The sequence below is a fragment of the Felis catus genome, chromosome B1 (assembly GCF_018350175.1).
Source record: "Felis catus isolate Fca126 chromosome B1, F.catus_Fca126_mat1.0, whole genome shotgun sequence".
NCBI classification, from domain to species: Eukaryota; Metazoa; Chordata; class Mammalia; order Carnivora; family Felidae; genus Felis; species Felis catus.
In genome coordinates this window covers 28531203-28554492 of record NC_058371.1, presented here as the reverse complement: position 1 = coordinate 28554492, position 23290 = coordinate 28531203, and the positions used below count along the sequence as shown (strand labels likewise).

At 38.5% G+C, this 23290-nt stretch overlaps 1 protein-coding gene across 1 annotated transcript in view; it reads left to right on the top strand.

Annotated features, from left to right (window-relative positions):
• The window catches only part of PPP2CB (protein phosphatase 2 catalytic subunit beta), a 35011-nt gene extending 12630 nt beyond the window's left edge, over positions 1–22381 (top strand). Inside the window, exons 2-7 of the mRNA XM_006930608.4 lie at positions 11365–11574; positions 13185–13358; positions 15381–15470; positions 15575–15736; positions 17653–17771; positions 21674–22381. Coding sequence (XP_006930670.2) covers positions 11365–11574; positions 13185–13358; positions 15381–15470; positions 15575–15736; positions 17653–17771; positions 21674–21746 — 828 coding nt within the window. The 3' untranslated portion in view covers positions 21747–22381. The remainder of the gene's footprint in view (positions 1–11364; positions 11575–13184; positions 13359–15380; positions 15471–15574; positions 15737–17652; positions 17772–21673) is intronic.
• The last annotated feature ends 909 nt before the right edge of the window (positions 22382–23290 follow it).

Here is a 23290-nt window from a genome sequence, read left to right as displayed (position 1 = left end):
ATAATAGTAATAAATAGAAGACATCAGCTCCGAATGAACATTCTAATGATTTGTGCTGTTCAGTTTGATTTTTCTTTTCCTGAACATAATTGGGAAGCTGTCTTGTGGAGTAAAGTTGGTTAAAGTTTCTTTCATTTGTGATTTTAGACATTTTTGAGCTGTTTGTCAGACCCATGTAGGAGATGATTTGATAATTTAAAATTTCCTTCAGTTGTAATTGGAATTACACCTTTTAGTGACTCTACCCTCATTCTGTTCGCATGCCAGTGATGGATTGGGGCAGCAGGGAACGTGTGTCTCAGCCAGTGAGCTGTAGCAGAGTGGCTGAGTGGGACTTCTGAGAAAGTTTTCTAAGATAGATAGACTAGGCTAGCATGTACTCTTTAGTCTTTTGTCCCTTTGCCTTCTTGCTGAAATAGGGCACCAGATACAGTGACTAGAGTTGCACCACCAGTTTGTGACCATGAGTTGACAATTGTGTTCACTGCAGATCACAAGGTAGGTGGAAAGAGTCTGCTGTCCTGGTGACCCTTGAGAAGCTGCACCAGTCCAGGATGCCTACCTCCAGGCTTCTTCTTAACGTGACAAAAATAAACCCAGTTTGTATTCTCCCCCCGCCCCCACTGCCAAAAGGGATAATTTCAGTATTATAATGACTATAAAATAATGTACTTACCACACAGCTAAAAATCAACCCCTAAAGAATATCAGTTTGCAAAAGGATAGCTATTTCCACATTATACATATGGAAGGAAGACTGCATTTTTTTTTTCAACGTTTATTTATTTTTGGGACAGAGAGAGACAGAGCATGAACGGGGGAGGGGCAGAGAGAGAGGGAGACACAGAATCAGAAACAGGCTCCAGGCTCTGAGCCATCAGCCCAGAGCCCGACGCGGGGCTCGAACTCACGGACTGCGAGATCGTGACCTGGCTGAAGTCGGACGCTTAACCGACTGTGCCACCCAGGCGCCCCAATATTTTTTAAGTTAATCCCTGCACCCACCGTGGGGATCGAACTCACAACCCCAAGATCACGAAAAGTATGTAAGGTTACACAGATTTGAACCAGAAGGGGAGTCCCTATTTCGTGAAAGATTTCTGTACATATAATCTCTAACTAACTATAGGCAAAGAGAAGAAAAAACATGGGCTACATTGTTCATAACTCTTGGGAAGGCCTACAAGGCTAATGTAAGCAGAAACAATATTTGGTAGCCTAGAATCAAAAGGAAACCTGGAGAGGGGCGCCTGAGTGTCTCAGTCGGTTAAGCATCTGATTCTTGATTTCAGCTCAGGTCATGTTCTCATGGTTCATGGGATCGGGCCCTGTGTCAGGCTCTGAGATGACAGTGAGGAGCCTTACTTGGGATTCTCTCTGTCTCTGTCTCTATCAAAAGTAAATAAACTTTAAAAAAAAAAAAAAAGGACAGCTGGAGAACTTAGCTTGGAAATTTTGTAGAAATTAACAAAGAATGGAGCCACAGTCAAAATCATACGTGAGAAATGTTTTAGAACACTGGAGAGAATGGCTCTTTTGGAATAGAACTTGCTATTGTCCCTACTGCTTAGAGTCACTTCAAATTAAAAGTCTGGGCTAAGTGCATCCAGTTGGCATAGATGAATCTGGAGATAGACATTGTGATTCCTACAATGTGTATGCAAACTTGCATTGCAATTTGTTTTACATATTCTAACATCAGTCCTTATGATTAGTTAATAGGACACTAATAGTCACTGAAAACAAGTTGAAGTGAATGGGAAACATGTCTTTGTAGAAATGTGAACCTGCTTACCCTTACATGATCTCTGTCTTTCATCTTACATGTGGGTCAACAACAGAAGCATTAACATAGAGATTTTGTTAAACTTTTTAGTTTCCTGACCCCTTTATACTCTTAAAATTTAAGTTCCAAAAAGAGCTTTTCTTTATGTGGGTTGTACGATTGATACTTTATTAGCAATTAACGCTGAAATATTAAAAGATAAAGTTTCTTCAACATAGTCTCAATATTACACGTCTTGGAACATTTTTTTTGTTTTGTTTTTGTTTAATTTGAGCGTGTGCGAGAAGGGGAAAGGGGTAGAGGGGGAAGAGAGAAAATCTTAAGCAGGCATTCAGGAAGGAGCCCAATACAGGGCTCGATACCATGACCCTGAGATCATGACCTGAGCTTGAAATCAAGAGTCGGACACTCATCCGACTGAGCCACCCAGACACCACACAAGTCTTAAAAGTATGAAAGCCATCAATATTCCCAAAATCGCTTTACTTAGACTTAAATAACTTTTTGGTAAAATACAGAAAAGTATAACTTTACATTTAAGTCCATTACTGTAAAAATAGTTACAAGCCCTCTTCCATTTAACAGTTCAAACAAAGATGGCTAATTCAGAGACTTATATTCCCAGACACTGTTGTATAGTTTCTTAGGGTTTCTCAAAACTATGACCTCTTAATGTTGACTACCAGTTAGTGATTTTTTAAGACATAGTTTGTTCTCCAGATATCTTTAGATGATAGATGTCAGTATGTTTCTGTTATCTTGTGTGCTATAAATATTTTCCCAGGCTTCTCCTTTTATCTTTATGTATGAGAAATTTTTATTTTGTTTGGTGCAGCCCATCTAAACCAGCCTGTTGATGCCAGAGGGTTTACCTGTTCCTCTTTTTATCTCTGGTGCCTGGCCTACAACACACACTTCACAAATGTGTGTTACATGTATACATGAACATTACTCTTCAGGAGTATTTTGATGTGTCAGGTGATTGCTGTGTATGGTATACATCAAAGTGAATGGATTATCATCTTAACAACTGTTGTCCTATGCAGTTACAAATGTTAAATAACTTTTCCTGTTTTTGGTAATGTTTCCTTTAGTAGATTTGTACTTGTGATTAGCTTGTTAAATTACTAATGTTATATGACTTGAGGATTTTCTTTAACTCTGCCAAATCTTGGTTACTTGCTCCTGTTTACTTGAAAAGCAAGTTTTTGCTTGCTAAGTAAATGACAATGATTTTCTCATTTTAAGCCTGTTGCCATTGACCTTTTTTTTTTTTTTTTCCAGTTGATAGTTACATTGCAGGAGGTTATGTTGCTTTTGAAGGTCTTCTGCTGATTGTTTTCTCAATCTTCAGCTGTTTTATAGGATCCTGTTGACTTTGGGATTTGGCTTTTGTAAACTCAGTTCTTCTGTTGAGGAATTTCCTTCTCTACGCCCCTGCTTCCCTGATGCGTTAGTGGTTTGACAGGATTTGGCTGACTTTGCTATAAGTATTTTGCCCTTGTGATCTAAACCAGCTATTTGGAGAACCTAACACTTAAAAATTGGCCAGACAGCTTCTCGGAGTGGAGTTCCTAGACTGTTTTCCTTATTTTAATAGGTGATCATGAAGTAGTTTTAGGACTTATCTTTTTCATTTATATATCAAATGCCCTTTATATCAATATTAGCATTAGGTTTCATATGTGTAACAAAAAACCCAAAAAAAAAGCGTTTAACCAAAGTAGCAGTTTATATTTTTCTTATATATAGGCATATCTGGAGGTGATATGGTAGCCCTACAAAGTTACTAGGAAACCATAGACACTTGCTGTATTATTTTTCTGTGGCTGCTGTAACAAAATATTACAAACTGGGTGGCTTAAAACAGCAGAAATATATTATCTCACAGCTCTGGAAGCCAGAGGTTCAAAATCAAGGTGTCAGCAGGGCCACACACCCTCTGGAAGCTCTAAGAGAATCTGTCCCTTGCCTCTTAACAGCTTCTGGTGGCTGGTGACATTCCTTGGCTGCATCACTTCATTCTGCCTCTATCTTCACATGAGGGTGTGTGTGCGCTTGTCTGTCCGTCCAAAACTCCCTCTGCCTCATTATGCCTGTTGTGATAATCTAGGATAAGCTCCTCCTGTCAGAATCCACAATCACATCTTTTTCATACGAGGATAATATTCACAGGTTTTGGTGATTAGGAAGTGACTAGATCTTTGTGGGTGTTTTTTCAGCCTTGCCACATCTTCCAGCACTCTCTTCTGCTGTTACCAGGGAGCAGCTCTTGTCCTTGTGGTCTGAGGTGGTTTTTGAAGTTCCAGCCATCCCATAAAGCATTCCAGGAAACAAGATGGGGAGTGATGAAGGACATGCCTTCATTTCCTTAAGGAAATTTTCTGGTTCCCACATAACACTTCTTACATCTCACTGACTAGAACTTAGTCTCGTTGCTATCTGTAGCTACATAGAGGCTGGTGCTATGGACTATTTGTGTCCCCCCAAAATTTATAGATGAAGCCTAATTACCAATGTGATGGTTTTTGGAGAGGGGGCCTTTGAGAGGTAGTTAGGTCATGAAGGTAAAGCTCCCATGAATGGGATTAGAGCCCTTATTTAGAAGAGACTCTGGAGAGATGACTTCCCTCCTTCCCTCCCTCCCTCCCTCCCTCCCTCCCTCCCTCTCTCTCTCTCTCTCTCTCTCTCTCTCACTCTCTCACTCTCACTCTCTCACCCTCTCACCACCATGTGAGAATACAGCAAGAAGGCATGCCTCTGCAAAACAGGATGAAGGTCCTCACCAGGAATTGAATCTGCTGTCACCTTGGTGTTGGGCTTTCCAACCTTCAGAATTGTGAGGAAGCAGTTTGTGTTGTTGAAGCCATCTAGTCTGTGGTATTTGTTGTAGGAGCCTGAACTAAGGCAGCTGAGAAGTAGAGTCTTTGAGCTGGGAGCATGGCTACCTTGACTATAATTAGTTTAATTATGGAGAAGGAAGGGGAGACTAGTTATTGAGGTTAAGCAGTCTTTGCCTTAGATCACATTACATTTTGTTAGCTACTGTCCATTGTTTTCCAAAGAAGATGTATAAATGTTCATTCCTACCAGTAGGGTATGAGAATAGGCTTGCTAACAGTAAGTGAATATCTTTTTTGCCAATCTTACGATTTGCAAAAAAAAGCATGCTTCTTTTAAAAAGAAGCATTTTTAAAAACATTTTTTGTTTATTTATTTTTGAGAGAGGGGAGGGGGAAGGGGCACAGAGAGGGAGACAGAATCTGAAGCAGGCTCCAGGCTCTAAGCTGTCAGCACAGAGCCCGACACGGGGCTCGAACCCACAAACCGTGAGATCATGACCTGAGCCAAAGTTGGATGCTTAACCAACTGAGCCACCCAGGAGCCCCAAAGAAGCATATTTTTTTCAATGTTTTATTTATTTTTGAGACACACACACACACACACACACACACACACACACAGCATGAGCAGGGGAGGGGCAGAGAGAGAGGGAGACAGAATGCAAAGCAGCTCCAGGCTCTGAGCTGTCAGCACAAAGCCTGACCCCAGGCTCGAGCTCATGAAGCATGAGATCATGACCTGAGCCAAAGTTAAAGGACAGGAAATAATCAGTAACTAAAAAAAGAGGCACAGCCCGGGGCTATGATCACCAAATGGCACAACGAAGTACCACTCCTTACTGTACCCTGCCACTCCAAGCCATATGAATAAACTAGCAAAACTCGGAGGGTTTTCATTGACATCCCTCGTCTCTGAAAAGAGACAGCTAAGTGGGATCTTGATCTGGTCCTCTCTTGTCTGAGAAATAGTGGAAATGGCTATTGGAAAGAAATGGGAAGTGAGTGGTGGGCCTGACAGCGACAGAACTGAATGTGTCATGGCTGCCCAAACTAAGACAAGACATTGGGAAATATGTCCAAAGTCTGAGAGTGTACCCCTATGGGAGTGGAGTGAGCCCTAAAAAACCTCAGAAGCAAATGCAGTTTGTAGGCATTCTAGACCCCACACACCCTCTTGTGAGCCCTCCTACCTTCTCTCTTGGCTACATAAAGAAGAATTGAAATTAACTACCTCAACATTAAACCTGTGGTTCAGGGGCACCTGGCTGGCTCAGCTGGAAGAGCGTGCAACTCGATCTCACAGTCATGAGTTCGAGCCCCACGTTGGGCGTCAAGATTATTTAAATAATTTTTTTAAAAAACTTTAAACCCTTGTTTCATTGGGGAAAACAAACCAGTCTCATGTGGTAGAGTGGGAGTTAATAAATCACCTACAATATATTGGCATAAATAGAAAGTTTAGACAACCACAAAGTGAGAACAGCATGGCAAGCAAATTACAGCAAGCAAGAATGGAACATAGCTTGGGAAATACTGTACAAAAGACCCAAAGTAAAAATAAAAGCAAACCTTATCCCGAGGAACAGGAAGAAATTACCCAGATGTGCTCAAATTATAAAACAACTGACAGTGATGTGGATTAAATAAAAGAAGCTTGAAAAACGATAGCATAGGAGGAGATGAATAGAGATTTAGGAAACATTGAGGGCAAAATCAGTAGTAATACAAAAGAAGCAGAATAGATGTAGCAGGAAAAAATCTACCTCCAGAAAGTTAAGGTAATCACAAGGAATGCAAGTGACAACAACAAAAAAACAAACATAATTAAAAATAATTCAGGTAATTAAAATTTTTTTTAATTTTAAATTCCAGTCTAACACAGTGTTATATTAATTTCAGGTGTACAATATAATGATTCACCAGTTCCATACATCACCTCGTGCTTCTCACAAGTGTACTCCTTAATCTCCCATTGCCTTATAACTTCTGAAATAGGAAATTCAAATAGAGCAGATTCCATGTCATGACAAGAGAATGTCCCCTAACGTAAGAAATGATGATATTTATAAGTCAAAGGAGTGTGATCTTACTAAGTTTTAAGAAATCTTACTCTTAGGCTTCCAGAACTGTGAGAAGTAAAATTCTGTTGTTTCTAAGCTACTCAGTCTATGGCATTTTTATTGTAGAATGCCAAACAGACTAAGACATTAGTAATTACAAGATTTATAAGGGAAAAAAAAATTATCATTCTGGAGTGTATATGAAAAATCCAAGAGAATCTGTAAAATTTTTAAGTGGCACAGTCAGTTGGGCGACTGACTTAAGCTCAGGTCATGACCTCAAATTGTTGAGTTTGAGCCCCACATTAGGCTCTCTGCTGTCAGTGCAGGGCCCTCTTCAGATCCTCTGTCTCCCTCTCCCTGCCCTTTTCCACTTGTGTTCTCCCTCTCTCTCAAAACTAAATTAAAAAAAAATTTTTTTTTAAATAAAGTTTTAAGTATTCTGAGTATTATGTAAAAATCTGGCATAAGAGATATTTTTAAAATCCCAGGACAGTATCAAACATAGATTATCTTGGATTATGTATGACAGCTGCAATAACAAGTAGACATTATTAGACAATTAAAAGACACTTGACCAGGGGTGCCTGGGTGGTTCAGTTAGTTAAGCGTCCGACTTGCACTCAGGTCATGATCTCAACAGCTTGTGAGTTCAAGCCCCGCGTCAGGCTCTGTGCCCTCAGCTCAGAGCCTGGAGCCTGCTTCTGATTCTGTGTTTTGCTCTCGCTCTCTGCCCCTCCCCCGCTCACACTCTGTCTCTCTCTCTCAAAAATAAAAATAAAAAAATAAAAAACTTGACTGAAGAATAAAGGGGATCTGAAATAATTGTCAGTACTATATTTATCAGTGTAAAAACTTCATATTCTAAAGATGCCTACTCCAAATATATAAATTCAGAGCAATTTGAGTCAAAATCTCAACAAAATTTTAATAGGCCTTGACAAATTAGTTTTAAAATTCATATGGCAGGTTTAATGAAAGGACCAAAACCAAATAATTTTGAATAAAAGGAGTAAGGAAGAGAGCCTCAGTTCTCTGTTACCATCATTTCTCATAGAATTAAATTAGTCTGTTACTGATGCAGGGGTAGTAGACCAGTGAGAAGGGAATCTGAGGCAAGGTTAAGATGCTGACACTTTATTCAGGGACTGTACAAGCCCAGGTAGCCCAAAAATCAGGTGAGAAAGCTGTGAAGCAATGTGATATATGATGCATTACCTTGGGAGGTGAGGCTTCTGCCAAGTCGAGATAAATCATACCTCAGAGAAGTCCATGAAAGGAAAAACCAGGCTGGCAATTTATTTCCCTCTTCCCTTCTTTACTCCCTCTTCCCGCTGGTCAAGGTGCACTCCAGATGACCCCCACCTGTTTCCGGATTGTGCATCCTGCCTTCAGCACTTGCTCAATAGACCAGATCCCACATCCCCACCATGTGTCATTCCATGCCTGGAAATAGAGGAGCAACTTGGCATAGTTAGGGCTCAGCATGAGGACCAACCAGGTCCACAACTTCATCTTAAATTCTAGCCAGCTCAGGGTACCATCAGTGATGACAGCAGTACAGTTCAGAAGACAGGCAGCTCCTTTTTTTTTCTCTTTTTTTAAAATATTTTTTAATGTTTTATTTTATTTTTGAGAGATAGAGCATGAGCAGGGGAGGGACAGAAAGAGAGGGAGACAGAATCTGAAGCAGCCTCCAGGCTCCAAGCTGTCAGCCCAGAGCCTGATGTGGGGCTTGAACTCATGGGCCATGATGAGATCATGACCTGAGCTGAAGTTTGATGCTCAACCGACTGAGCCACCCAGTCCCCCCGACAGGCAGCTTCCTAAGAAAAAGAATTATAAAGGAATCTGAGAAAGTGTACAGGGCAGTTTCCAGTACAAATAAGAAATCAGGAAACAGAATGTTGGTCTTTACAAAAGGCTGGCACTATATAAATAGTGCTGGACTAGCTGAGTAACCACTAAGAAAAATAAAAAGTTCCCAAAGGCGCCTAGCTGGTTCAGTCGGTAGAACATGTGACTTTTGATGTTGGGGTTGTGTATTTGAACCCCACTTTGGGTGTAGAAATTACTTAAAAAGAAAATCTTTTTTAAAAAATGAATCCCTACGTTATAACAAATTCCAGCTGAGTTCAAGATCTGTTAAATGTGAAAAGGCAAACTGGGATAAAAACACAGGAGTGCTGTAGGACCTGGGTGGTTCAGACTCCATCTCAGCTCAGGTCTTGATCTCGTGAGTTCAAGCCCAGCGTTGGGTGGGGAGCCTACTTAAAAAAAAAAAAAAAATACAGGAGTGCCTTTTTGGACCTAGATGTGGAGAACAATTTCTAAAACAAGACCCAAGCACCAGAAACTGTAAAGGAGGAAAAGAAATAGATTTGGCTGTCTTCGAAACAATAAAAGAAACTTAACTAGTGACACTAGAAGCGAAATAAAAACACCAGCCCCAGATTGAGAGAAGATATTTAAAATGCGTAAAACCAATAAAAGGTGAATATTCATAATTTAAAAAAAAATTGGTACAACTCTATAGGGAAAATATAAACAACCAAATAGAAAATTAGGCTAATTTTGTGAGTAGGTATTTCACCAAAAAAAAAAAAAAAATTCAATGACCAGTAAACATAAAAAGCTACTTTAAAAAAAGTGTCCCTATTAGAGTTGCAAATTAAAAGATACTATTTCTGACCCATTGGCAAGAATGTTAAAGCGTTGACAGAGGTGCAGAGCAGCAGAAACTTCTGTATAGACATTGAAAATTCATGTTTTTAAATGCTCTTCAGATGATCACATCTGCCAAGGCAGAGAAATGTCTGTCCCTAAAATTCTACTCTCCTACAGTCTGAAGCTCTCCTCTACCAGGTCCTACTGTAAGCATCATCCTTAGTGTTTGACTTTTGTTGCCATGTCATTTTCTCTGCCTTCGCCTTACTTTGTATGTCTTCGTTGGTCCAGTTCTTCCCTCTTATTCTTCATGGTTTTCTGTTCCTCATCTACCATAGATCTGGAAACTCTATAAATAGCTTATTAAAATTTTGCACATAATTAAGTAACTAGGCCCAAAAGAAGGCCTAAGAGACTCTTCTGGCAGGTTGGTAGGGAGGTACATAAACTTTTATCATATCTGTTTTATTACTTTAAGAGGCCTTTTTTTTTTTTTTTAATTTTTTTTTCAACGTTTTTTATTTATTTTGGGGACAGAGAGAGACAGAGCATGAACGGGGGAGGGGCAGAGAGAGAGGGAGACACAGAATCGGAAACAGGCTCCAGGCTCCGAGCCATCAGCCCAGAGCCTGACGCGGGGCTCGAACTCACGGACTGCGAGATCGTGACCTGGCTGAAGTCGGACGCTTAACCGACTGCGCCACCCAGGCGCCCCTAAGAGGCCTTTTTAATTTTCTCTGTTTCTGGGCTCTTTTTCTATTAGGCAAAGTTGCTGGCTAGATGAGACTTAATGAACTTTTAATTTAGCCTGTTTATTTACATATTTTGCCATGGTTTACACATAAATCCTGTCCTTCAGGGCCTTCTAATGCTGTGTTTTTGTTTTTTTTTTTTTAATCTTTATTTATTTTTGAGAGAGAGACACAGGAGTGCGAGAAGGGGAGAGGAACAGAAGGAGACACAGAATCCGAAGCAGTCTCCAGGCTCCGAGCTGTCAGTGTAGTGCCTGACACGGGGCTTGAACTCCTGAACCGTGAAATCATGACCTGAGCTGAAGTCAGCCACTTAACCGACTGAGCCATCCAGGAGCCCTGACTAATGCTATGTTTTAATTTGACTCAAATGTAAAATAGTTGGAATAAGGAAGTTGAATGTTAGCCTATGAATTGGTGTAAGAAGTACAAAACATTTGAATAATTGGTAACTTTTCTGTATTGACCTTTTAAAAAATGCAAATAAGATTATTTTTTTAAATGAAAGATTTCTTGAGATGGAATTCCTATTGATATATTTCTAATAAGTACAGTGCATTCAGAATTCAGTCAGCTCACTAACTTTTAGTGTATTGCAGATATACTAAATATTACCACAATATTAGAACAATATTAGTACATTTTCATTGCCCACAAAAGGAACACTGTACCTCTTAGCTTTTATCCCCTAATCCTTCAGCCTTAGGCAACCATTAATCTTTCTGTCTCTGTATATTTGCCTGTTCTGAATATTTCGTGTAAGTAGAGTCATACAACATATGCCCATTTGTGACTGACTTCTTGCACTTAACATGTTCAGTTACAGCCTGTATCAATACTTTTTATTGCTGAATGATACTCCATCAAATGAGCAATACCATATTTTATTTATCCCCTAATCATTTACTGGACATTTGGGTAGTTTCCACTTTTTGGCTGTTAAGAATAAAGCTGCTATGAACATGTGTAAACTTAAGTTTTCGTTTCTCTTAAGTATATGTCTAGGAACAGAATTGCTGGATCACATGGTAATTCTATGTTTAACATTTTGAGGAACTGCCAGACTTTTCCACGGCAGCTGTGCCATTTTACATACCCACCAACAGTGTGCGAGAGTTCCAATTTCTCTGCATCCTCAGGGACAGTTGTTACCTTTGAAATTTAGCTATCCTAGTATATGTAGTGTGGTGTCTCATTGTGGTTTTAGTTTTATGATTTTCTAAGGTATCTTTTTTCTCCATATTTTCTTTTAACAGGCTAAGGAAATTTTAACAAAAGAATCAAATGTGCAAGAGGTTCGTTGTCCTGTTACCGTGTGTGGAGATGTGCATGGTCAATTCCATGATCTTATGGAACTCTTTAGAATTGGTGGAAAATCACCAGATACAAACTATCTATTCATGGGCGACTATGTAGACAGGGGCTATTACTCAGTGGAGACTGTGACTCTTCTTGTGGCATTAAAGGTATGATTAATGAAATTCAATTTTGTTTTCAAGCCTCAAACCAGCAAAAGACGAGCATGACAGTATTGCATATCATCTGTTCTATTTAACGATCCATTCAATTTATAGCCCATTAAAATATAACCATTGGTTTTACATCTTGTAAAAAAGAGAAAAATGAAAATGTTAACATTTAACTTGTCCTGCCTACTCCTGGTAAATCATTTCCCTTTGGTAATTCGCAGCTGAAGTCTTAGGATCATTTTTTATTTAGTCAGGTATCCCTCATAGTCAGGTAGTATAAGTTTGTTTTAATTCTTGCCTTGAGAAGTCTGTTATTCCTGTGTCTGTTTTTTTCTGTCACACAATACGTATCTTCATCACTTCATAGCTTCAGCTAGTGTAAGTGTGGTATCTAATGTTTCTGACCTCTCCAAATGTGCCTTGCTTGCATATGCTTTGAGATTAAATGTTATTTAACACTTCGTCTTGTTACTTTTTTGTCCCCAAACTCTTCAGAGATTCCATGTTGCCTACAGAATCAAACCCTTTGGCTGGCCTTCTGTAGTCTAGCTTGAATTTGCTTGCTAGTATTTGGTAGCATAAACTCCGTATTTCAAATCAGAGAGTTTCAAAACACTCTGCCCGTCTTCATTATTTCCTTATTGGATTTTCCCACAAGATGACTCTGATTTCTTATCCCCTTCTGCCAAGAGTCAGCTTAAGTCCTACATTTTTCTTGAAGCCTCCAGCCATTTTATTTAGCCTTGTTCCTTCTACTCTTAAGTACTAGGAAAATTACTCTTCCACTCCTAATTTATATTACCATAGTGGTTTATTGCCTTGTAGTATTTACGTCTCATAGCTCCTTAGTAAGATTAGTCCCTAAACAGCGTAAGTCACGTATTGCATTTATGTGGACCTGGCACCTACTTTTAAACACTGAGCTTAATGTTGGACACATAATGGTTAGTTAATAAATACGTATAAATTGAAGTATGCGTATGCAGCTTTTTGGTTAATTTGCTTTACAGAATCTGATGCTTTTTCATACTTCTTATCAGACACACTCCTAACTAAATAGTACGCTTATAAGGTATGTCTCTGTGTATTTTTATGAAGAGGAGACTAAATACATTTGAAATCTTGCCCAGATTTGGGAAGGGCCTATTTTTGTGTTTTTGTTAGCAAATACAGTCTTTCCGTGGGAAATAAAAATTGAAAGGAGAGAGACAAGTTACTGTATAGAGTAGTTTGTCTTGGGTTCAAATCTTTGACCTTTGGTATCCATTTAGCAGTAAGATATCGTAGTGTCTGGAAAGACCTAGAAGACTAGTAATTATTTGAGGATGAAGAAGACATTAAATACCAAGCATCATATATAATTTTATTAACAGTAATATCAGTTAATAAGATTCCAATGAAGGTGGTATAAATAGTAATGAAGAAGGACCATAAATATTTCAAAGGTCAGTCAAAGAATGAGAAGATGTTTAACTCTGAAAAAGAATTAGCATTTAATGTAATAGCAAACAGAAGAGCCATTTAAAGAAACAGGTCAGAAATTTGCTTAAGATTAACACTAGTAACAATATGCTTTATTCCATGAATTTTTTTTGCTTTTCCTCCAGGTGCGTTATCCAGAGCGCATTACAATATTGAGAGGAAACCATGAAAGCCGACAAATTACCCAAGTATATGGCTTTTATGATGAATGTCTACGAAAGTATGGAAATGCCAATGTTTGGAAATATTTTACAGATCTATTTGATTATCTTCCACTTACAGCTTTAGTAGATGGACAGGTGTGTATGTGCTTATATGGTGGTGGGGGGGGAATAAAAGAAAAGCTGTGTTTTTGGTTTTTTGTTTTTTTAAGATTTTCTAATAGTAATTTAGGGTTTAGATTTACATGACATGCTACCCACCTCTCCTTAGCTTTTTCTGCTTTTCCTTATAATTAAAATTGCAGAATATGGAATTGGGGGTAAGTTTTATGCACATTGTAACCAGAAGATTTCCCTGTTGTTCTCAGATGTATAAATATTTTGGCCAAAGTATTTGCCAGTATGCTTTTTTTGTTATAGATAAATACCATAAATAAATGCTTAAGACCCTGATGTGCAATACTAGTAAAGCAAAGCTGTTTTTTAAAACTAGCTCCACACATACACAGTTTGCTGACTACCATTAACTTTTTATTCCTGTTTTCATGGCAATTGCAAGAAGTAATATTGTGTATTAGACCTTCTCACTAAGAAGGGCATGCTTTCAGGCACTTGAGTAGCTCAGCTGGTTGAGCATCTGACTCTTAATTTAGGATCAGGCTCAGGTCATGATCCCAGGGTCGTGGGATTAAGCCTTTACTTGGGCTCCATGCTGACTGTGGAGTCTCCTTAAAATTCCCTCTCTCCCCCTCTGCCCCCTCCCCAGCTCATACATGCATTCTTGATTTTGGCTCAGGTCATATCTTATGGTTCGTGGGATCGATCCCCAAGTCAGTCTCTGTGCTGACAGCACGGAGCCTGCTTGGGATTCTCTCCCTCTCTCTCAAAATAAATAAACATTTAAGAAATAAAGATAAAAGCAGAAATTGGTACCAAAAAACCACTAGGAATGAGAAGGCATTACTATCAATGCGAATGTGCTTACTTACAATCACAATAACATAGGGTACAGATTTATTCTATTGAACTTGAAAAAATAGATGAAATTTATTTTGGCAAATTAGTTTTTAAGGAAATTAGGCCAGTGTAAATAGACTACCAAACTTAGAAGGAATTGGAAAAGTAACCAGGTCTAGATAGTTTTATAGGCAGATTCTGCCAAAGGTACATCTGTGTTCCAGAGGTTAGGCAAAGATGGAGAGCTTCAAAATTCATTCTTTGAGGCTAGTAGTATAACCTCAATACCAAACCAGACATGGCAAGCACCAAAAAATAAAACTCAGTTAAGTAGTAAAATAAAATAATACTAATTGAATAAAGAAACTTACATTGACTATACTTAATCAGCAAAACATCAGAAATCGCATCAAAATCAGGAGAAAAATGCCCTCTTAAAGCTTCCCTAGAGGATGGGTCTGGGAATAGATATTTTACCCACCCACCCCCCAAATTTGTATTTCTCAGTTTTGTTTCAGAAGTTCTAACCAGTGCACTGATCAATAAAAAGAATTAAAAGGAATAAACACTGAGAAAAAATTAACAAATATTTTTGCTAACACGATTATGTACTCCGAGAACTCTTAAGAAAGCTGAAAAATGGAGCAGGAATTGATAGTCTTTGGTATATGAGAAAAAATTTTATATGTCAGAAAATGTAATGGTGAATCACAAGAATGGAACTCACATCCACTAGAGAAGGGAAAAAAAAAACCCTATACAAAATATTTAGGAATATAAGGGGAAAAAATTTTTTTTTAAGTTTATTTGAGAGAGGTGGCGTGCACGTGAGTTGGGAGGAGCAGAGAGAGAGAGGAAGAGAAATAATCCTAAATAGGCTCTGTGCTGTCAGAATGTAGGCTGACTCAGGCTCAATTTCAAGAACCGTGAGATCATGACCTGAGCCGAAACCAGGTCAGATGCTTAACCAGCTGAGCCACCCAGGCTCCCCAAGAAGAAATATTTCAAAGTATCAACTGTCTCTGATGATGTGATTTTTGTTTCCTTTTCCACTGTATTTTATAAACTTTCCAAGTATTATTAAACTTTTGAAAAGAAGAGCTCTTAGGATTGACATTTATAATAACCATTTTTGGCTCTCTGTTAACTTTCAGCATTTAACAAAACACTCTTTTTTCTTTTTTTTTTTTAATTCATAAACAGATATTCTGCCTTCATGGTGGCCTCTCTCCATCCATAGATACACTGGATCATATAAGAGCCTTGGATCGTTTACAAGAAGTTCCACATGAGGTAATTTTAGTTTTAATTTTAAAAATAAATACAACCATACTGTAGTAAAGCTAAAGGAGTTAACTGTAAATAATTTATGACATGTACTTAATTTTCTTGGCCAGGGCCCAATGTGTGATCTGTTGTGGTCAGATCCAGATGATCGTGGTGGGTGGGGTATTTCACCACGTGGTGCTGGCTACACATTTGGACAAGACATTTCTGAAACATTTAACCATGCCAACGGTCTCACACTGGTTTCTCGAGCTCACCAACTTGTAATGGAGGTATGTCCTTTTCTTGCACGATGATCTTTATTTCAAATAAATCTATATCTCTATAATAAGGCTTCATGAAATAGTCCTCCCTATTACCTAAATTAATGAAGAAAATATTTGGCTGGTTTTAGCAGGTAGTACTAGTTGGCCAGAGAAAAGTTGCAAAAATATTACCAAAAAATTTCCTTGTATCCTACACTCAGATTCTGCAAATACAAAAATTTTCACATATTTTCATCTTTGCTTTATCATTCCATCTCTACCCTCCAGCTTCCCTTCCTCCATGCACACATTACTTTCTTTTAAACTTATTTGAATGCCAATTGAAGATATGGTACTCCTTTATCTCCAAATTTCCATGTATATTTTGCAAAAATAAAGGTTTTTCTCTTATATTATGACAGTATAGTTCTTGCAGTCCAGAAATTTGCATTGACATATTACTATGATCTAATCTAAACACTTCATTTGAGTTTTTCAGTATACCACTAATGTTCTTGATAGGAAAATTTAATTGTGTATGAGCATGTATAATCCAGGATCATGCTGTTTGGACTCCTTTGATGTAGAAATAATTCCTCAGATTCTCTGTTTTGCATAATCTTTACAGTTTTGAAGACTACAAGCAATTTTATTTTGTAGACTGATGTTTCCTTATGATTCAGGATATGCATTTTTGGCAGGCATATTGCAGAATAATGTGATATGCTTCTCAGTGCATCATATTCAAGTCATGGAATCTATTTACCCTATAGTTTGCTGGTGGTATCTGCTTAAATCAGTTAAGGTAGTGGCCACCAGATTTTTCTACCATGATGTTACTGTTTTATAAATACTAAAGGAATAGAAATAGAGTTTTATCTTTTCAAACCAGTAGGGAGTAGCTTCAAGATGTTAGAAAAAGGGGCCTCTGGGTGGCTCAGTCGGTTGGGTGGCCGACTGTAGCTCAGGTCATGATCTCACAGTTTGTGGGTTCAAGCCCTGCATTGGGCTCTGTGCTGACAGCTCAGAACCTGGAGCCTGCTTCTGATTCTGTGTCTCCCTCTCTCTCTGCCCCTTCCCTGCTTGCTCTCTTTCTGTCTCAAAAATAATAAACATTACAAAAAATAATTAAAAAAAAAATAAAGATGTTAGAGAAAACTTCAACCCAATTGAGGCAGGAGGAGTGAGAATATGGTTAATAAGGACTATAAATTCATACAGTAAAAGATAAACCTAATTCTATCAGTAATCATGAGAGAGAGATGTGAATGGATGAAAATTTTTATTTCCCTAAAATACTGAAAGTCTGAAGTAGATAATCAAAATTCAGCTGTTAACTTGGGATGAATCTAAAACATAATGAAAAAATAAAGAGTAAAACTTAGAAGTAAAACATGACAGTGCAGCCTAGAAAGAGGGAAAATAGTATGTTGGCATATCAATTAGATAGTTATCCAAAGTCAACTAATGTGAATCAAATAGGCTCTAAGATAAAAGGTATATTTTGAAATAAAAAGAGGTCATTACTGATAAAAACTGGCCTAGTGATCTAGGGAAGAAATAATTCTAGGTTTTTGTTTACCTAGTAATAAACAGATTCTAAACATAAAGCAAAAGTTGATACAATTTATAAGGAAAAGTTATGTGAAGTCTTCCATCATTGTGGGAGAAATTTTAATACACATTGTAGCCAAGAGCTGAAGTATAGATCTAAGTAGAACAGCACCATTACTGAGCCTCCGTGTCACAGAACCCTGTGCCCAACAGTTGAGTATTCAGTGCAGGTGCACAGTGTTAAGGATGGATACCATATAAGGTAGCATGGAAGACTACGTTTCCACCAAGAATATTTATAATTTTTGAATTTAGTTTTCTAAACTTACCTGTGTCAATATTATAATTTTATAATGAAATATTTTGTGTTGTTTTTTTTAATGCTGCAGGGATACAATTGGTGTCATGATCGGAATGTGGTTACCATTTTCAGCGCACCCAATTACTGTTATCGTTGTGGGAACCAGGCTGCTATCATGGAATTAGATGACACTTTAAAATACTCCTTGTAAGTAACTTGATGTTAAATACAATTTTTAAATTGTATATAATTGCTTTTAGAAGGAAAACTTTAAATGTAGATAGATTTCTGGTGCTCCTGGGTGTCTCCCAGTCAAGCTTATAACTCTTGATTTGGCTTAGGTCATGATCTCACAGTTCTTTGGATTGAGCCTCGTGTCAGGCTCTGCACTGCCAGCTTGGGATTCTGTCTCTCTCCCGGCCCTCCTCTGCTTGCACATGCTTGCTTGCTCGCTCTCTCAAATAAACTCTAAAAAAAAAAAAAAAAAAAAAGGATTTCTGCTTCTCAAATAGTGGAGTAAGGAACTTGGCAAACTCTCTTCCCAACAGAGACAATCATTTAACTAGAAAAAGTGATTTTAAGCAATTATTACATGCTTTTGAATATTGTCCTAAATGCATGCAGCCCATAGAGAAACATTCTAAAAAATCTAAATCTCAGTAATAACAGCCACAATCTGTGGGATTTGAGCCATAGTGTGTTCCCTCCCTCTTTCCAGATCCCTTGTACAGAAACTACTCCAGTCACTCCGCTCTGGACCCTGCTCATATTTTTTTCTGGTTTTAATCTTTTAGCCTCTGTTAAACTACACAACAAAGTTATTTCGAAGTCCCCTCTCTGTAGGCACAGGCTACTTATTGGTCAGAGGTTGTGCTGAAGCCTCCTTGGTCAGTGAAATGTTAGGGCCCACCCTAAACTAGTAAGATGGATGGAAATGTATGTGGCTTAGAAGTTGCTGTCACAGTCAAAAGAATTTACATTTTGGCTCACAGTTCAACAAAGCACCAGTATGTTAGACGTGTGTGTGTGTGTGTGTGTGTGTGTGTGTGTGTGTGTGTGTGTGTGTGTGTGTTTAGTCCTGAGAGGGCACAAGCTTAAGGATGACACAAAGTGTAGTTTTCCAGACTGTCAGAAATGTATGTGTTTGGGATTTTAAGCCTGGCTTCCTAGGAGTTGCTTCTGGGTCAGAGGAACTTGTTTATTGGCCAGTAATTGATTAGAGATTGTGTTTAAGCCCCTAGTACCATTGAGGGTTATACCCATTTGTTGATTAGTTTCCTAGGGCTCCTGTAACAAATTACCACCAAGTGGGTTCCTGAACAGAATTTATTCTCACATATGTGGAGGCTAAAAGTTTGCAGTCAGGGGGTTGGCATGGTGATGTTCCCTGTAAAGAATCCTTTCTTGCCTCTCCCTAGCTTCTCCTGGCTCCTGCAATCCTTGGTTTATAGATGCACCTCTCCAGTCTTTGTCTCTGTCTGCACGTGGCACTCTCCTCTGTGTGTTCCTTCTGAGGATACCATCAGATTGAATTTAGGGCTCAACCTAATCAAGTATAACCTCACCTTATCTGATAATATCTGCAAAGACCTTATTTCCAAATAGTGTCACGTTGTGAGGTTCTAAATGAGTATGAATTTTGGGGATAAACTGTTTGACCCAACACAGTCTCTGTGTGGCTTGGGAATGTTTTCAAGAATGCCCCAAGGGCAGCTAAGTGGTTCAGTTGGTTGATTGTCCAACTCTTGATTTCAGCTCAAGTCATGGTCTCATGTTTGTGGGATTGAGCCCTGCATCGGGCCCTGCGCTGACAGCACAGAGCCTACTTGGGATTTTCTCTCTCCTCTTTCTGCCCCCCCCTTCCCAGCTCACACACATATGTGCTTGCTCTCAAATGTTTAAAAAAAAAAAAAAAAAGAATGCCCCCAAATGCTACACTAATTATTCCTGTTGTAGGTATAGTTAATATATATGCATAGTCTTCCTGTCTCCCAGTGTTGACTGTGATCCAAGGAAGCCAGGAAAGGCTCTTCTTTGCCCTTTGGTGTTTTACATTTCTTAAAAGTTCAACTGTACTACAAATACATCTGTATTTTTTGCACCCACATGCAGCTGGTTTTTAAATCAGTTATGAAGATGAAATTATACTGTCATTTGCAATTACTGTCATGTATGTTTCTGAATTGATGATAACTTCAGTCTAAAGGAAGAGTATGAATAAAAAATGAGAAGGTTGGCTCCTGGGTGGCTCAGTCGGTTAAGCGTCTAACTTTGGTTCAGGTCATGATCTTGTGGTTCCTAAGTTCAAGCCCCACATCAGGTTCTGTGCTGTCAATGCAGAGCCTGCTTTGGATCCTCTCTACCCCTCTCTCTCTGCCACTCCCCACTCACACTCTCTTAAAAAATAAACTTTGGGAGCACTTGGGTGGTGGCTCAGTCTCCGTTAAGCATCCGACTTCGGCTCAGGTCATGATCTCGCGGTTTCTGAGTTTGAGCCCCACATCGAACTCTGTGCTGACAGCTCGGAACCTGCTGCAGATTTTGTGTCTCTCTCTGCTCCTCCCCTGCTCACACTCTGTATCTCTCTCTCAAAAATAATATTTTAAAAAATGAGAAGGTTAACAATCTATACACTCTCCTCAGCTTCTTTAAGGGCATGAGATTATATGAAATAGTAATTATGATAATGCATTTTGGACATTGTAACATAACATCAGTAGCAAAAAAAGGAAATGGAAAGGAGCTTACTATATAGTAGAAATGTCTCTTAAATCACTAGAATTTATGAATCTTAAGTAGAATTCCATAAGTTAAGTGATGTATGGTTAAGATCTAGAGCAACCAATAACAAAATAATTTAGGAAAAATAGCTAAAGTTATTAAGGGAATTTAAATGGCACACTAGAAAATATGCTTTTATTATTTTAATGTTCATTTATTTAGATAGCGCAGGGGAGGGGCACAGAGAGGGAGAACCCCAAGGAGCCTCTCCGCTGTCAGCCCAGAGCCTGACATGGGCCTTGTTCTCAGCAACCTTGAGATCATGACCCAAGCTGAAATCAAGAGTCCAATGCTTAACTAACTGAACCACCCAAGCACCCCAAAATATGCTTTTAATAAAAAAGCAGTTAAAGTAGGAACCAAGAAACAAGACAAAAAGTGGCAGATATAAATCCAGTCATATCAGTATTAAATGTGAATGAGTGCTTTGAGTAATGCACTCAAAAGACAAAAATTATCAAGATTGTTTTTTTAAAGATCCAGCTTTATGATGTCTACAGGAAACATAGATTAAAAACAAATAGGTTGAAAATAGGTAAAAAAAAAAAAAAAGATACACCATTGCTAACAGCAACCACATGACTGCTGACCTGGTTATACTAGTATCAGACAAAAATAGATTTCAAAATAAAAATTGTTACATGAAGACATTTCACAATGATGAGAGTCAAACCATTAGGAACATATACCAGTTATAAACGTATGCACTTATTATGGAGCAAAACGAACAGAATTGAAAGAGGTAGTTCAACAGTACTTGGAGACTTTAACATGTATGGAACATTTTACCCAAATGTGCCAAAACTCATGGGATTTGATGAAAGCAGTATTTGCAGGGAAATAAATAACTGTAAATGCCTATATTAAAAATCAGATTTTTAGAAAGATCTCAAGTCAGTAACCTAACTGTACAGACCCTAGAAAAAGAAGAGCAAACTAAATCCAGTGCAAGCATTTGGAAGGAAGTAAAATGAAATAGTAGACAAATAGAAAAAAGTCAAAACCAGAAGTTCTTTCCAACAAAATTAAAAAGCCTTGACAGGCCAACCAAAAATGAGTAAAGATTCACATTACCAAAAATCACTGCAAGACCCTTCTGAAATAAAAAGAATTAGAATACAGTGAGTAACGGTATGGCAACAAATTAGGTAACTTGGGTGAAATGGACAAATTCCTAGAAAGACAAACTGCCAAAATTGACTCAGTTAGAAAATAGGAATAGTTGTAAACAACATAGTAAAAATGGGAAACAGCACTGCTCTACCGCAGTGTCTTCTTTATTAACTTCAAATCCTTTAACTATTTGCTTTCTTTTTTGCCACATATAGCCTTCAGTTTGACCCAGCACCTCGTCGTGGAGAGCCTCATGTTACCCGGCGCACCCCAGACTACTTCCTGTAAATTCCTCCTGGGAAAAACCTGCCTTTGTATGTGGAAGTATATCTGGCTTTTTAAAATATATATATTTAAAAACAAAACAAAAAAAGCAACAGTAATCTATGTGTTTCTGTAACAAATTGGGATCTGTCTTGGCATTAAAACCATATTATGGACCAAAATGTGCCATACTAATGATGAGCATTTAGCACAATTTGAGACTGAAACTTAGTACAACACTATGTTCTAGATCGGTCAGTCTTAACAGTTTGCCTGCTGTATTTGTAGTAACCATTTTCCTCTGGACTGTTGAAGCAAAAAAGGTAACTAACTCCTTCATCTCCTTTTGCACTTACTTGGAAATTTTAGTTCTAGTGTTTAACTGGCATGGATTGATAGAGTTGGGTTTTATTTTTAAGAAAAATTCGCAAGCTAACTTCCACTTAATCCATTACCCTTTATTTTATTGAAATGTATAGTTAAATTAACTGAAGAAAAGATTCTTGGGAGTATGTTGTCATAACATTTAAAAAGGTTTCCCTTCATTTAAACTAAATTACTGTTTTATGTTGATCTGCATATTTCTGTATATTTGTCATGACAGTGCTTGCATCCTATTTGGTGTACTGAGCAAATAAACTTTCCATTTTAAACAGAAACAAATTGGTTTACTGTGGTACACTTTAAATGAAAGTTCTTTTTTGACAATAAAACCTCTTGACCTGTGATAAACAGTTGTGTTGAGGTAATTTAAGTATAATGTTCTTTGTATAAGGCTTATTTTCGGAAGAAAAATTGAACTAGTAGGCTGTATCTTTTAGACCATAGAAAAGCCATTTTTTCTTTCTAAACATGATTTCAGTAGGTAGTTCGTGTTAATGTATTGAAGTATGGATTGTATACTAAAACTGTAGAATATTCTAGGGGCACCTGGGTAGCTCAGTTGACTTAAGTGTCCGGCTTCAGCTCAGGTCATGATCTCACGTTCCATGGGTATGAGCCCCACGTCAGCCTCTGTGCTGACAGCTCAGAGCCTGGAGCCTGCTTTGGGTTCTGAGTCTCCCTCTTTCTCTGCCCCTCCCCCAGTCTCTCTCAAAATTGAATAAATGTTTAAAAAAATTTTTTAACTGTAGAATATTCTATAGCTAAGAAGAATCTTTTAAAAACCAAAATACATGGGGCGCCTGGGTGGCGCAGTCGGTTAAGCATCCGACTTCAGCCAGGTCACGATCTCGCGGTCCGTGAGTTCCAGCCCCGCGTCAGGCTCTGGGCTGATGGCTCAGAGCCTGGAGCCTGTTTCCCATTCTGTGTCTCCCTCTCTCTCTGCCCCTCCCCTGTGCATGCTCTGTCTCTCTCTGTCCTAAAAATAAATAAACGTTGAAAAAAAATTAAAAAAAAAAAAATACAGAGGCACCTGGGTGGTTCAGTCTGTTAAGCGTCCAGCTTTGGCTCAGGTCGTGATCTCACGGTTCATGGGTTCAAGCCCCACATCAGGCTCTGTGCTGACACCTCAGAGGAGCCTGGAGTCTGCTTCAGATTCTGTGTCTCCCTCTCTGCCCCTGCCCAGC